Genomic DNA, 14,304 nt, shown 5'->3' with positions numbered 1-14,304 from the left:
ATTTCTAAAACCAAAAATGTTTGTTTTTTAAAGGGCTTAATATCACGTTTTTTTTTGTTTTAGGGTTTTTTTTGTTTGGTTTTGTTGTTTACCCATCCACACTGTGGGCTTTTGATAGTAGTAATGAGACAAAGAGCACTAACTAGAATGGAGCTGAAAGTTCTGAGTAGAAAGAAGCAAATAGTGTTTTGAAAAATATTAAGGCCATGGCTACACTTGCAAATTTGCAGCGTTGCAGCAGGGTGTGAAAACACACCCTCTCCAGCGCTGCAAATTGCGGCGCTGCAAAGCGCCAGTGTGGTCAAAGCCCCAGCACTGGGAGCGTGGCTCCCAGCGCTGTATGTTATTCCCCACAGGGAGGTGCCCCAAAGCAGCAGCGCTTTGAAGTGCAAGTGTAGCCATAGCCTAAGTCTTGGTTGTCGTGCTCTTTGCTGCTAGGCAGGAGAGCTGGGTTTCCAATTACCATTCACGCACTGCGTCCCCATGCTGGTATTGGTAAGAATGTAGAATGCTGACAAGAGACTTGTATTGGCTTTAGTGACTTGCTGGCTGGTTAAAATGTAGTATGATTGGACTTGCATCCCAATCTCTACTCAGAAGTAATGTAGTCCCTTGTGGCCGGAGTTAAGAGGGACATGGCATGGAATCTCCAAGGATGCAGTACATAGGGGTGGTGGTAGAAGGAAAAGCTTGAGCATTAATCAGGCTTTCCAGGTTCTTTTTGCTTTGCTTAATTAGTGGCAATAGTACCAGTTTTTCATTTTAATTAAAAAGTGCATTTGGATCTTCATTGGTGATCAGGGGTGCTGGAACAATTTTTATAGTGGGGGTGCTGAGAGCTATTGAACCAAACTGTAAACCCTGTATATAATGGAATCCACTTCAAGCCAATGAGTGCAGCAGCACCCCTAGTTCCAGCATCTATGTTGGTGATGATAGAAATGTAGGATTTTTGACTTGACCTACATTCTTAAAGCTGCATTTCTGTTTGTGTGTTTACTGAATGTGAAAGCTATAAAATCAGCAATGAATGGTACAGCCATTTCATAACTCCTATGGCTTACTAGCTTTGTTCCCTGTCAGGCTAGATCTAGGGAATTCTTTGCAGAGAACTATGAATGTGGGAGGAGGAAACCTACAAGATGATTTACTGTACTTGTAGTGGTTAGCTTGCTGTACCTACAAAATGAGTTATATTTGTAGCACATGCAGTGTTTCCAAATGGAGACTCAGCCAGCCAGGCTGAAGGACTGTCATGCATATAGGACACAAATCACTCCCCCCATGTTTCCCCGATTGCATTAGATAAGATGTAGAAACACTGTTCTGTAAACAAATGAAAAACTGTAGTCTTGTCCAGACCTGGCACAGCCTGCAAAGGGAAACTAGATCTCTCTAGCCAATTGAATTGAACTGGAATCCTAATGCGAACACACTTGAGAGAGAAATAATACTGTAATGTTGTCTTCATCTGCTCTTCCCTGTGCTGTAGCTTTGTCAGTGCATGTTTTAAGCTATTTTGGTGACCTCAATAAAGCAGCCTCTGTTCTTTGCTGTTGGTGAAGAAATAAAAATGCTTTTACAAGTTAGAGGTGGCTGAATGTTTTACTGCTTTCTGGTTTGATGGATCAGATAGGAATGTCTGGCAGCCTAAGACCTGCTACAGATTATTTTTATATTGTCTATCACTATATAGCAGCTTTTGCATCTGTATTATCTCATGCACTTCTAAGGCACCTGTGAGCTGTTTAGCAGCATTTATTTGTTTTTTAAAAAGGCACAGAAAAATGTTACAATGCTAACTATGAATGTGTTGTCTTTCCCGTGTTATTTCAAGTCCATTACCAATTTAACAATGGGGGCATTCTTCAATCAAGTGTGGGGACATAAGGTAACTGGGTATATGCTTGGACTGGTAATTGAAAAGTCTTCCACCTTTGTTTCCAGTTCAAATCCAGTGTGAATCCATAGTGAAAGTTCCCATCTGTCGGTTCAGTGGCCTGCAAGAGGTCGGTGGTCTCAGTTGAGTTCCTCAGAGATAGATGCCTACATTACAAAATTCACCACCATGACTTGAGTAGGCTTCCCTTCAGCACAGTCGGTTGTTTTGTTCTGTGGTTGAGTTCCTGCCAAATTAGCTATACTTGAACTTCTCTGGATTTTTTTTAAAAAACATCACTTTATACAATAGGTGCAACTCTATAAACTAAGGTAATTTTTCCCCTAAGCATCAAATCCATCTGAAAGGTCACAAATCAACTATATTTTAATCAGTGCATGAATTTTACTTTGAGAGGGAAGGGGAAATTGCTAACCCTGTCAGAAAATATAAATCTGGTCAGAGTCTGTCTTTATGATAGCTGAGAAAGCTGTGAGGTTTTTATTAAATCTTCTGTCACTGAGATCTAATCACTTATAAATATATCTGATGATTTCCACTTGATCAAACACTTGATTTTTAAAGGGTAAATTTAAGTGTTTTGTTTAATTTTGAAGCCAAAAATATCGTGAGGTATCTACCCAATTACTCATTACTCTTTTTCAACTCCCAGCCTTGAGTTTTCATAGACCTAATTAAAAGAGACTGTCCTCCCACACAGTTCAATGCACACTTTTGCTCATGTGCATTTTAGAGAAGAGCCAGAGAAACTCATTTAAATGGTTTGATTTTGGTTAACATATCTGTGAACCATCATGGTTCAACCTCTCATAATGGTGGGTGCCCAATTAAGCTTTTAATCCACTTGTATAGAAATGAATACTACTTGTTAAAATACATATTATTTAAAGTCAAAGCTCATTTTCCTTACTACCTTAGAAATGTGAAAATATGCAGGGACGTTTTAACTATCTGTGAATATGCAGAGTAGTTTAAGGGGCAAAAGAGCCTGGGGGATAGGGAACAGTTTCTGAACTGTGGGGTGAAAGGGAAGGAAGAGGTACTTAACATGGCCATTTGCATAACTGCTAATTCTGTTAGCAATGCTAGTTATTCAGTAGTCTCTCACCATATATTGACACAATTTCCCCTTTTTTACCCTCCCCCAACAAGATTTTTTTAAAAAGGGAAGCCATCAAATGGTTTTAGTACAAACTCTAAAATTGGGAGAAATTTAGAAACTTAAAAATCATGCTTAAATGAACATTTTAAGCTTAGTCTCAGATGAAGCTACAGGACACAAAATAGTGGATAGGGTCTCAAACCTATTACAGGTTTAGGGGGAAATCCAGACTGAGTAGCATAGAGGAGAGGAAAGCAACTACAGGTCTGGGTACTGGGAAGGCATTAAACTTAGACCTTTATAATACTTTATAGGCTGGGGCTCAATTCTGATATGCAGTTACATAATAATGTACATTTAAATGCAGCCCCTTTCCAATAAGGGTCAGATCTACTTTCTATTTAAAACAAACAAACAAAAAAACCTCAAAAGCGGCAACATTTTAAATGGGGAGAAGAAAGAGGAAATATTCGCGTTACTGCAGATCAAATATTGCATGCATATTAAAACAGAAAACTACTGGGGGGAAATAAGGTGGATGTGTGAGCGTGTGCGCGGTGTTTTCACGTTTGGATTTTATCACTACCAGCTGGGCATCGTGTGCGACTATTGTGAGGCTTCCATGCTAATTCCGGAAGCTTGAGACCAAAAATAACTGCGTATTACTGGGGAGAGATGACGGTGGACTATGATCTTTCAGAAACGCTTGTTTTGTTCCCTCATAAATGTAGGTCGAAACACTGGTGACTCCCCTAGTCACATGAAGCAGGGCTCAAAAGACGTGTTGCATCTCTGCGTCGTGAAAATGGCTTTTTTGCCATGCCTCCCTACTCCACCAACCATCAGAAAAGAACTGGGCTTTCATAGGGGGCAAAGTTAAAGCTACTGTGGAAAAGACCGTGGGTCATCCCAGCTCGTCCCCTTCCTCTCCCGAGTCACGGCGGCTCCCTGCAGTGTCTTCTCGAGGGCTGGGTGGTGCTGCAGCAGCCTCCTTGGGAAACCCCACCGCTGACTGCAGCTCGGGCTCGCTGCCGTGTCTGGGGTCGGCCCCGCGTGCAGCCCGCCTGCTCCCGGGCCGGTTCTCTGGCTGGAGCTGAAATGGAAGCACCCGGTGGGGGGGACGCGCCGGCCCTGAGGCGGTTCCAGGGCCGCCCCCCGCCCGGGCCGGGCTCTTTGTGTACACAGCTGCGCTCCGCGCAGGGGACCGAAAGGAAATGGTTAGAGGAAGGGCTGGCTTGGGGGGGGGGGGCTGGCGCGCTGCAAGCCAGATGTAGGCCGCCCCCATCCCCGCCTCTTCGGCTGCGCTGGCGCGGCCACGCCGGAGCCCTTGTGCGAACCGAGCAGATCTGATGAGTTAGCTGGTTGCCATGGTGAGGGGGCCGTGTCACGTGGCCAGGGTGCTGCTCCAGGCGGTTTGACGTCAGCAGGCAGGCAGGCAGGCAAGGGGAGAGCGAGCGCGAGCGCGAGCCGCTGTGGCAAAGCAGCAGAGCAGCCCCGGCGCAGCCTCTCCGCCGACCTTCCGCGCGCGAGCGAGCGAGCGAGCCAGGCAGGCAGCCGTGTGGGGGTGGGAGCGCGCGCCAATGCCGGGACCGACCCAAACGCTGTCCCCAAATGGCGAGAACAACAACGACATCCTGCAGGATAACGGCACCATCATCCCCTTCAGGAAGCACACGGTGCGCGGGGAGCGTTCCTACAGGTAACCCGCGCCGGCTGGCGGGGATGGCCCTGCGGCGTGCGCGCGTGCCTGGGCTGGGAGGCTGCTGCGGGCATTGCAGCGGAGGGACAGGCAGGGGGCTTACATAACAAAACACCGTGCTCTCAGCGGCGTGTTAAAAATAAGCTGGGACCTATTAGCCGGGGTCCTGCCTCGCCTGCATGGAAGCCTGGTTCTTGGAAATCGCGTTTGTATTGTCCAGCTGGAAAACATTTTGTGAGTAGACTTGCTGCCTGTAGGGGCTCTCCCCCCCACTCCGCCCCACAGACCCCTCCTTCCTTGCGTATTGATAAAAAATGCAAGCGAGAGAGATCTGTGGGGTCTCCCAAAGGGAACCGGGCTGCAGCGCCGAATTTCTTACTGTGCCGGCGTCGCCGAGCATCTGTGCGTGAAAGCCAAGGCGAAGGGATGGAGTAAAAACGGCTTGTGCCTGCCCTGGTGTGTGCAGGAAAAATGGAATCCTCTAGATTAAACTGCAGTCTGTGATGATGATGTTAAAGCGCCAGATTGATGGAGCTTTGTAAGAATTCTGCTCCCTGATTGGTGGAAGGCTTGACAGCAGAGGTCACGGTGTCACGCATTCACTAAAATTTCCTCCTCGAAACCGAGGGTTTATTAGAGACACGGTGGACTGCAGCCGTTTCTAGAAGACACTGCGTATCCCGTGCCTTTTCTTTGATTCTGGTGTGTTGCAGGGAACACAGCCCTTCTTTCCAGTAGGGAGGCAATTGCATTACATTTTTGAGTATATGGTTTGAGGATGGTGGCTGTGTTCTTTGTCGCAGTTGTAAGCATTTTTGATTAATGGTTTGGCATGTATTGTTGGCACCATTTTTACATTAACATATCTGACAATATGGTCCAGTAGATAAGCTAATTAAATTGTTGGCATTTTTTGATAAGGATAACAATGTAGCCTTGAGTGCAACTAGTTTTATGTGCTCTGAGCTGTAGACTTGAAGGGTGATAATATGGTCAGTTGTATCTCCTCTAAAGTTAAGATGCAGTTATTTTAAGTGCTGCCTTGATGACAACAAGCTGTGCCTTTTCAAAGAACACACATCTTTCAAAGCTCATATTCTCAAACCAGAACAGGAAATGATGCTGTCCTTAAAATGTTAGCTAAATATTTAGGTAATGTATATTATCTGATTGCACATAGAACTGGATCAAAATAAACGTGAGTGTTTTGCTCAGTTAGCCAAAGAAAATCAGAGTATTTCACTTTATTTTTTTTATTAGGAATAACCTGGCCCTAATAACTCAGTTATGCCAATATTAACCTTGTAAGTAAATCTTGGCTGAATCCATACAGATCCCCAAAATCTCATGTCTTATCACTCAAATTAATGTGATGAGGTGACATACTTGTGGAATCCAAGTGCTTACTCTATCCTGAATGCCACACACAAATTTAGCCTGCACTTTCTTAGAATCTTATTGCTTCCCAGAGGCCTTCAGGTCTCTACAGGCATTTCCTTTATGTTCACTGGGCTTAGTTTTAAAGCAACATTATTAAACTTCCAATAGGTTTTTCATCTTTTGTAAAGAGTCATTCCTACTGGCAGGAATCTCGTTTCGTAGATTTAAATTCCTGTCATGTAGCATAGTTTTGTTTGAGAGGACAGCTGGATTTTGACCACATGGCTAAATGGAAGCATTTTGCTGCATCTTTGCAGTTGGTCTGTACTCTGGTAACAATCTTTTGATAGAAGTAAGTTTAATTTTAGGCACTCCAGTTTGACTTACAAAAAATAGCACTGTCTTCAGTGTTTGTTGAAACCCTTTGTTCAATAAGATCCTCCCATAGCACTGTTGCACCAGAGAAGAATCACTGTTTACATTTTAGTACTTCTGCACCTACCAACAAAATAATCAGTTTTCTTGACTGACAATAATGCATGTTGGAATGATATTCACATCAACAAGACTATACCTAAAAATTGAATTTTTGAAAAATTGCTGTAGTAAGACTACTTGAAACATTACCGTGGAAATGAATGTATCAATTGAATAATACTTCACATGAAAATTGCTTATATTTAGCCTTTTACCCAGAGACCATCCAGGCCTCAAGATGTTTTAAAGCCTCTTTATCAATTCACCCACCTGTGAGAATGGAATATAGCACATTACCTGTCAACACTAACACTATACGTCATTTTAGGGTACTTAAATGAATAATCCAATTAAATGCAAGCTAGAATGGCATTTTATTTAGTGAATAAGCACTGGACTGGGATTCAGGAGATCTGGAATGTGTTCTTGGCTCTGCTAACAACATCCTTGTGACCTGGGACAAGTCATTTTACCTGTCTGTGCCAATTTCCCTATATATCAAATGGGGGTAATGATACTTTCATAAAGTGTTCTGAGACCTACAGATGAAAAGTGCTCTATAAGTGAACACTGCTTAACTGAAATTTACAGGAAATATTTAGTTAAATAGCTAAATTGGGATTTCATCATGACACAAGATCACATTCTTAATTTTGCTGAAGCTGCCATGAAATCTTTAAAGACTCAGTTGGTTTAGGCCTCTGATGTACCCTGAGTTCTAGTAGGATGAAAGTTCTTATACATAAGTAAATTATGTTTAATCTGAAAGGCAGCATTACATCCACTAAGATCATGCTGGAGTATTAGTTCAATTGAATTGGAGGGGAGAAAATGCACCTTGTATAAAATTCTGTCCAATTTCTTGTGTAGCATTTTGCATTTTCCTTATAGCTTTCATATTCAAATAGTGACCAGAACAAACATCTCATAAAATCACACCCCAAGCTGGCATGACTCTGATGGTTAGTTGGTTCCATCTATATTTAGAAATATGGATTAATTGTACTCTTAAATCCTAAAACAAGAAGCAGAAATCAATTGTTGGGCAAATCTTGTGTTTAAAAAAAATATATTCTGCTCACAATCAAGTTTGGCCAAGTTAGACTGTGCCTACTATGTTTTCATGAAAAGCAAATAGTGTCTCTTTCTCCTACAATGTTAGACACCATCTCAAGTTATCCTCCATAATATACCTTAGATGCTTTTATGTAAACACATCTTAATTTAAACAAAGGAAATGGTTAAGTTGGTCATAATAAGCAAAAGTATATTTGTTAATCTTGTGAAAAATTAGTGATTTTATAATATTTGATATTGATAGGCATTATTTAACTCTTGTACAGTGCTTTTCATGTGTAAATCTCAGTGCACTTTTCAAAGGAAGGGAGTATCCTCTCCATTTTGCAGATGGAAAAACTGAAACAAAGTGACATGGCCAAGGTTGTCCAGCATTCCAGGAGCAGACCAAATAATAGAACCTGAGTCCCAATACAGTGGTTTATTCACTAGGCCATGTAATAGTCTTCAACATCCTTGTAAGGTAGATATTATCCCCATTTTACAGATAGGGGAACACATATACAGAGTGTTACGTGGCTTGCAGTAGGTTACCTAGAGAGTCAATAACAGAACTACTATTCAAACTCTGAAGCAATTCCTGGTTTCTAATTCTGTGCTCAATCCATAACATCATGTTGCATCTTACAGTAAATAATTGTAAATATTAAATTTATATTAGTTTATTAAAATGCTATTTCTGGAATGGAAAGGAAGGAGAAGAGGGTGTTAGTTTGATACATCTCATTCAGGAGGCTTGGCTGTAAATTTGGTTTGGAACTAAGGTGTAATAAATTTTGATGGCCAGGAATGAATCTTGGCCCCCGCCAGAGAATAGCCCCATATTTGCTCATAATTACAATTCTCCGCCCTAGGTAAATATGAGTAAATCAGTAAAGCAGCAAATCGGGAATGACAGAGTTGAGTGGGGACATTCCCCATTCTTAAACAGGTACCTGCCCACAGCACCCTATGCCACAATCTAGGCAATTCAATCAGTTCACCAGCCACACACAAATATTTAAAGTACTTGTCAAGTTTCATATTACAAATCTGAAATAAAATTTTTAATTCACTAAAATAGTGGAGTCTTACACCCTCTTTCATGGGATACCACTCCTAATTTGTTTTATCCACATGCAGTTGGAAAATCAGATTTATTAATTGGCCTTTTGACCACTAGCCATATCACTTACTTCCCTATCCTAAGCTTTTAAGAATGATCGTTTAAAGTTTTCAGGACTCTTTCAGGGTTTTTGCTAGTACATACAGCTTGAGTACAGATTATATATTTATATATATTTTCTGACACAATATCTTTGTTTAGTTATAAATATTTACTTACTGTAAGTGTCCTCTTCTCTCTTTGTAAAGAGAAACTGGTATTTACACTGCTGATGTGTAGCTTTTCTGTGCATAATAACGAATGTGGAACAGAAGTGATGGTGTCCTCATCCACTGATTACAAATACTATAAAGTTTGACAGGATATGTCCAGAGTTTCAGTTGGTGTCAGGGTATAGGGATTTTTAGATGGTAATTTATTTGGCCTATAGAAGTTAGAGTTAAATTAATGGTAGAATGTTAACAGTTTTAGGACCCAGAAGTCTAGAATCATACTTCACATCATTTTAATTACCAGTATTTTCTTTTGTTTCTATTGTATTAAGTCCTGGACAAATTTTCTACTTGAGAATTTTGGACCATGAATCATTCATCCGTAAGAAAACCTGTATTATATATCTCAAGAGGGTTTCTCTGTATTGTTAAAGTAGTTTCGTCCACTGATATTTTACTCTTTGAATAAGTCTATTCCTTCTGTATGTCTAGAGCAGTGGAATTTACCTTTTGGTACAAAATAACTGTATTCTTTACTTAAGTATTTAAGAAGGACTTATTGCATTATCTTAGTTTGGTTAGACAGAGCACAAACTCTTGCTGGCCACACTCCAGCAAATAGTTCAATTGACTTTAAATAAGGCTACTCACATGGATGAAATGAGTACAATAGGGCTCAAAGTCTTGTTGCAAGGAATGATGGGAGAAGATACTAAATTAACAAGTACTCTCATTTTATGGGATTGGATAAGTAAGGCTGACGGACTGCAGTTCAGTACCACACCCTTCAGTCTCTGAAAATTTCAAATACTAATCATGACAAGTGCTGTGATAGATTAGATATAAAGGTTAGACTTTCGAAAGTGCTCAGTGTTGATCTGCTTGCTCCCATTGCAGTTTATGGGAGTCTTAGCTTTGACTTCAGTGGGAACAGATTTAGATCAGTGCTGAGTGCTTTTGAAAATCATATCCTATGTGTTTGGCTCCAATCCAAAAGGTATGGACTTTTTTTTTTTGTTGATAACCCCTCTTGCCTTTCAAGCATCTGAAGTAAAATACTACCACTGTGGTAAGGTAATACCCTTGGTAATGTCCTGTGTGTATTAAATGGTGACTTAAAGGAAGCAATTAGCATCCAATATAACTTGTATGAGTGATGCAAGAATCTTTCCTTACCTCTTGCCTACTGTCTGTCTGTTGGACAACAGATGTTCTTCTTCTGTGTTTATCTTTATTCTCATACAGGTTGGATTCCTATCTCATCCCAATTCCCTTCCACAGAGTCTACTGTGTTTTGTGTGTGTGTTAAGGCTATTTTCTCCTCCTTAAAAGCTGGAGTGAGCACATTCTGATTCTGGGATAAATTGAAGACACTGTTTCAATGGCTATAGCCCATTTGAGAGATCCTGTTTACAAGAATGAGCTAGAGTGGCACACCATGGAGCTTTACTTAAAGAGAACTTGTTTTGGCAAAACAAGTGTTCTGAGTGTACTCAAACTCATTTGCGCAATAGCATTGCACTGGCATTTCAAAATATAAATATTCCTCAGCCTGAAATTGTTGGTGATCCTATTCTGATTATAATTAAGATTCTTGTTGAAGAGAACCTCTTCATGACTTACAAGAGAGTCTAGCATTAGGTCATGTAAGGAAGTGAAACTAAAACTTTTTCCAACATACCACCCTCTTCTCAGCCTGCAGGCCAGTTCTGTCTGACTAAAGTGCTTTGGGTATAATTGAAATATATGCTGTGTTTGTAGGTCTATGAAGCATCCTGTGGCTAGATGGGTTTTATTTTAAAGGTGCAGCTTGTTGAGCTGCTTATTAATACGATCACCAGCCCAGTGTTGTGTGGCTGCTAGCAAAAGGAGAGTAGATTTAAGATATTGGAAAATTTTACCTGATGTATCCTTTAGGAATAACCTTTTTGGCTTTGCCCCAGCCGTGTCCTCTTGTGGGGAGACCTTGTTGCTAGGTACTTTCCTGCTGGTGAGGTTAGTGTTTCCTGCTGCCACTGCAGCTGGCAGTGAAAAATGTCTTAACAGAATTTATATGGAAAAAAGGTTGGATAGTTTGGGGGACATAGGTGTGGGGAGCTGTATGGTTTTGGACCCAAGAAGAAAGGTAGTAAATAAATTGATAGGAGCAAAGTAGAAACCTTAATTGGCCTTTTTCCTTTGCTATGTGGGTGGAGAGAGTGAGGTCCAACTGCCTTGTCACATTTGGACTAGACTGTAAGAATAGAACCCTCTGTGCAGGCCTAGGTTCTGTGAAGTGTAATGGACCCATTGAGGCACTGAGGATTGGTGGATGTCAGCCTGGCCATTGCTAAAACTCCCTCCCCCCTGCAGCATCAGGGGAGGGAGGAGCCACCAAACCCAGGCATCAGCTAAATTTGGGGAACAACAAATAAGAAAACAGAGATGGGAGTGAAGGTCAAAGGGATAAAGTCAGGGATTCAGAGGAGGACACCGAGCAGCGGACCCCGGACAGTGCCTACCACTCCTCAGAGGTGTCCAGGGAGGCAGTGGACACCTCCCAAAGGAACTCCGCCTGGATATGTGGCTTAAGGAGGGACCGAAAGTAGGCCCCACAGTCACAGAGTACCCACCATCCAGCTTTCTTCTCCTGATATGATGGATGGCCGTCTTGGCCAATGCCAGGAGCAGGCTGACGAGGCGGTCTTGTGACTTTGTAGGGCCATAGACAGAGTGTCCTTGGATCAGGAAGTGTGGGGGAAAAGGGCAGCCAGTAACCTCAGGAAGAGATTCTGGAGGAACTGGAAGACAGGTTGCAGTATGGTGCACCCTATATAAATGCACACCATAGTCTCCCTCTTGCTGGAGAAAGAGCAGGGGTTGGGGGAGGTTGGGAACCATGCCAGATGCATGCTCATGCTCATGGTGAGATGTGAGGCAGTGAATGAAGTTAGATCAGGCAGTAACCTTTCCCATGTATACGATGGGTTGAAGGGTAGGGAATTAAAACTAAATTAGTGTAGAGCTATATTTGAAGCACTTATTCATTCCAAAATGCAAGTGAATTTTTGAAATGTGTAACAATTGTTGGAGAAAAATTCCTGCATTCATCCTCCTTTCTTCCTCTCACTCTAAGGCAGCCATAGCTCAGTCTTGGTAAAGAAGCAGATTAGCATGTGTCATCTTTTTACTCCCTGCAGACTTTCCAACCAACCCTCTTGGTGATTTCATAATAGAAAATGAGCGGTTTCATCACATATATTGTCAATCCCATTAACTGGTGATCTTGTTAATACTAAAATGAATACAATGTAGTTCAAAATGAGGATCTACTATCTGCATGTAATAATCTGACTGTGAAGCTTTATTACTGAAGCGTTGCTGAAGAGTAAGTTTTGTGGACTAACACTTAGTGTGCACCAAACCACAGGGAAGGCTAGGACCATCTGGTAAAATCATATATGTATTTTAAAGGTCTGGCTTGACCAATTTGATTTCATTCTCCTTTCATGTATAGCTGTAAACAAACTAACTGAATTATGATTCAGTTAAATCTGTTTCTCTGTCACACTGTCCAAAAAGGATTGGTTCATCAAGAGGAAATGTAAACATTAATCAGTGAAGGGAGGCTTAAGGATGTAGCTTTCATAGGAAATCCTACAACTGTGCCAAATTGAGCTGCTGGGGGAGGAATGTCCCATGCAGGCTGTGGGCCAGATCCTGCCCCTATTTATGCTAGTTTTACACCAGTTAACTCATTTCAGATCAATGGGGTAATTCTCACCTACTGCCTTGTCAGAAAAGAATCATATGTTATGAATCTGGGACATATGTGGATAGCAAAGGAAGGAAAAGATTATTAGAATGATCTTGTGTAAATGTGGTTTTAAGAGTGCTGTAGAATAATATTTTAAAAACCAGTGGAATTGACCAAGAAACTATTTCTCAAACGAAAAAACTTTAGCCAAGATTTTTGTCTGCATAACCAGGGTCCTGCACCAATAGTACTGCAATGTGCAGCTGAAGAAAGGAACAGCCCATCATTTTACGTCACTGAGACGCAGAAAATCAATTAAGAATGTATATGTACTTTTTTGTGTGTGTTTGGTTTTTTTGTTTTTTTGTTTTTTTTTGTAATGGTGTGGGAAGGTACGGTGAATGTAATTTCAGCTGCTTTTTAGATATGCATTTTTCAGTATTGCATTTCTTGGCAAAGCTCTAGGAGATGGTCAGTCCAAAGGACTGTGGATAAGTGACATTTCAGAGAAGATATATTATTAGAAGTATGCAAAATGAGCATTCCTCATACAGCAGGGCTTCTTTTCGTACAGTGCAAGTTTGCTACCTAAAAAGCTACATTTAGTCAGAGATGCACTTGAATGCAAATTATTGTTTGTCACTCTGGAATGCAGAGTGTGGATTCTCAGAAGGGCTGTTAGTACAGTACTGTGTTCTAAAAAATAAAAATATGCCTCAGGTAGGTTTATACATTATTATGAAGAGGAAAACCTTTTAAGGTTAATCCCTGTGGAATCAGTGCGATAGCTGCCTGATTGAGATGCATTAAAACAATATATATCCCATTAAAATATTTCAGTTACAGTATTCAGTAGCTTACAAAGGGTAGCTTATCATTAAAACCATTATAAAAATCCTGAGTAATAGCTTGGTATGTGGAGGTGGAGTATATATCTCCAGTGAGAGAGAAGCCCCTTGGGGAGTTTCATTTACAGAAAGAATATCATTAGTGAGAGTTGGAAACATGGAGGCTGTGAAATTAAATTTGGTTAAATAAAACGGATGTGTCATACTGAAACTACAGCATTAGCTCACAAATAACAGAACTCTGTTGGAATCTTGTACACAGAGAGGGCTATGAGATTGTCACAAAATTTTACTAAATTTGAACGATTTGTTGTGTCGACCTGGCCTAAGGTTCATGAAATGAGCAGAACATTTTAAAAGTTAAAAGAAGAGTCACAAACAACTCTTTACTGTTACCAAAGTGAAATCCACCCCTTCTTATTTAAGGTAACTAATTAGAAAATAGATGTAGGTTTTGGTACAATCTCACTTCCTGCTAGGAAAAAAATTATTTGCAGGAGGATGGTGTCATTAGAAATAACTTCTTGTAAATGTGCCATACGGTTGTTTTTTTGACAGCTTGTGCTGTGCCAGAGGGTTGCTTCTGTTCCTGAAATGTGTTATCACCGAATTTCATCCAGCAGGATGGTGGTGTGCAAATTCTAGGGAAATATTTCTTTTACAATATCACCATACAGAAATGACCAAAAGTTCATAGGGCAGTGGAAAGGGTAGGGGAGTATAGGGTTTCTGCATAATAGTTAAGTAGTGAGTTTTGATGCCAACGGA

General features: G+C 41.1%; 1 protein-coding gene across 2 annotated transcripts in view; it reads left to right on the top strand.

Moving 5' to 3' along the window:
• The window catches only part of MAPRE2 (microtubule associated protein RP/EB family member 2), a 142,589-nt gene that overhangs the window by 47,153 nt on the left and 81,132 nt on the right, over positions 1 to 14,304 (top strand). Inside the window, exon 1 of one of the 2 annotated variants that reach the window (XM_045005975.1) lies at positions 4,422 to 4,701. The exons of the other annotated variant lie outside the window; for it this stretch is intronic. Within the exon in view, the coding sequence (XP_044861910.1) occupies positions 4,583 to 4,701 (119 nt within the window). The 5' untranslated portion in view covers positions 4,422 to 4,582. Of the gene's footprint in view, positions 1 to 4,421; positions 4,702 to 14,304 lie in introns of those variants that run through there. 2 annotated transcript variants of the gene reach the window in all.

This window comes from Mauremys mutica, chromosome 2, assembly GCF_020497125.1.
Source record: "Mauremys mutica isolate MM-2020 ecotype Southern chromosome 2, ASM2049712v1, whole genome shotgun sequence".
NCBI classification, from domain to species: domain Eukaryota; kingdom Metazoa; phylum Chordata; order Testudines; family Geoemydidae; genus Mauremys; species Mauremys mutica.
This window is presented reverse-complemented; position numbering and strand designations above follow the sequence as displayed.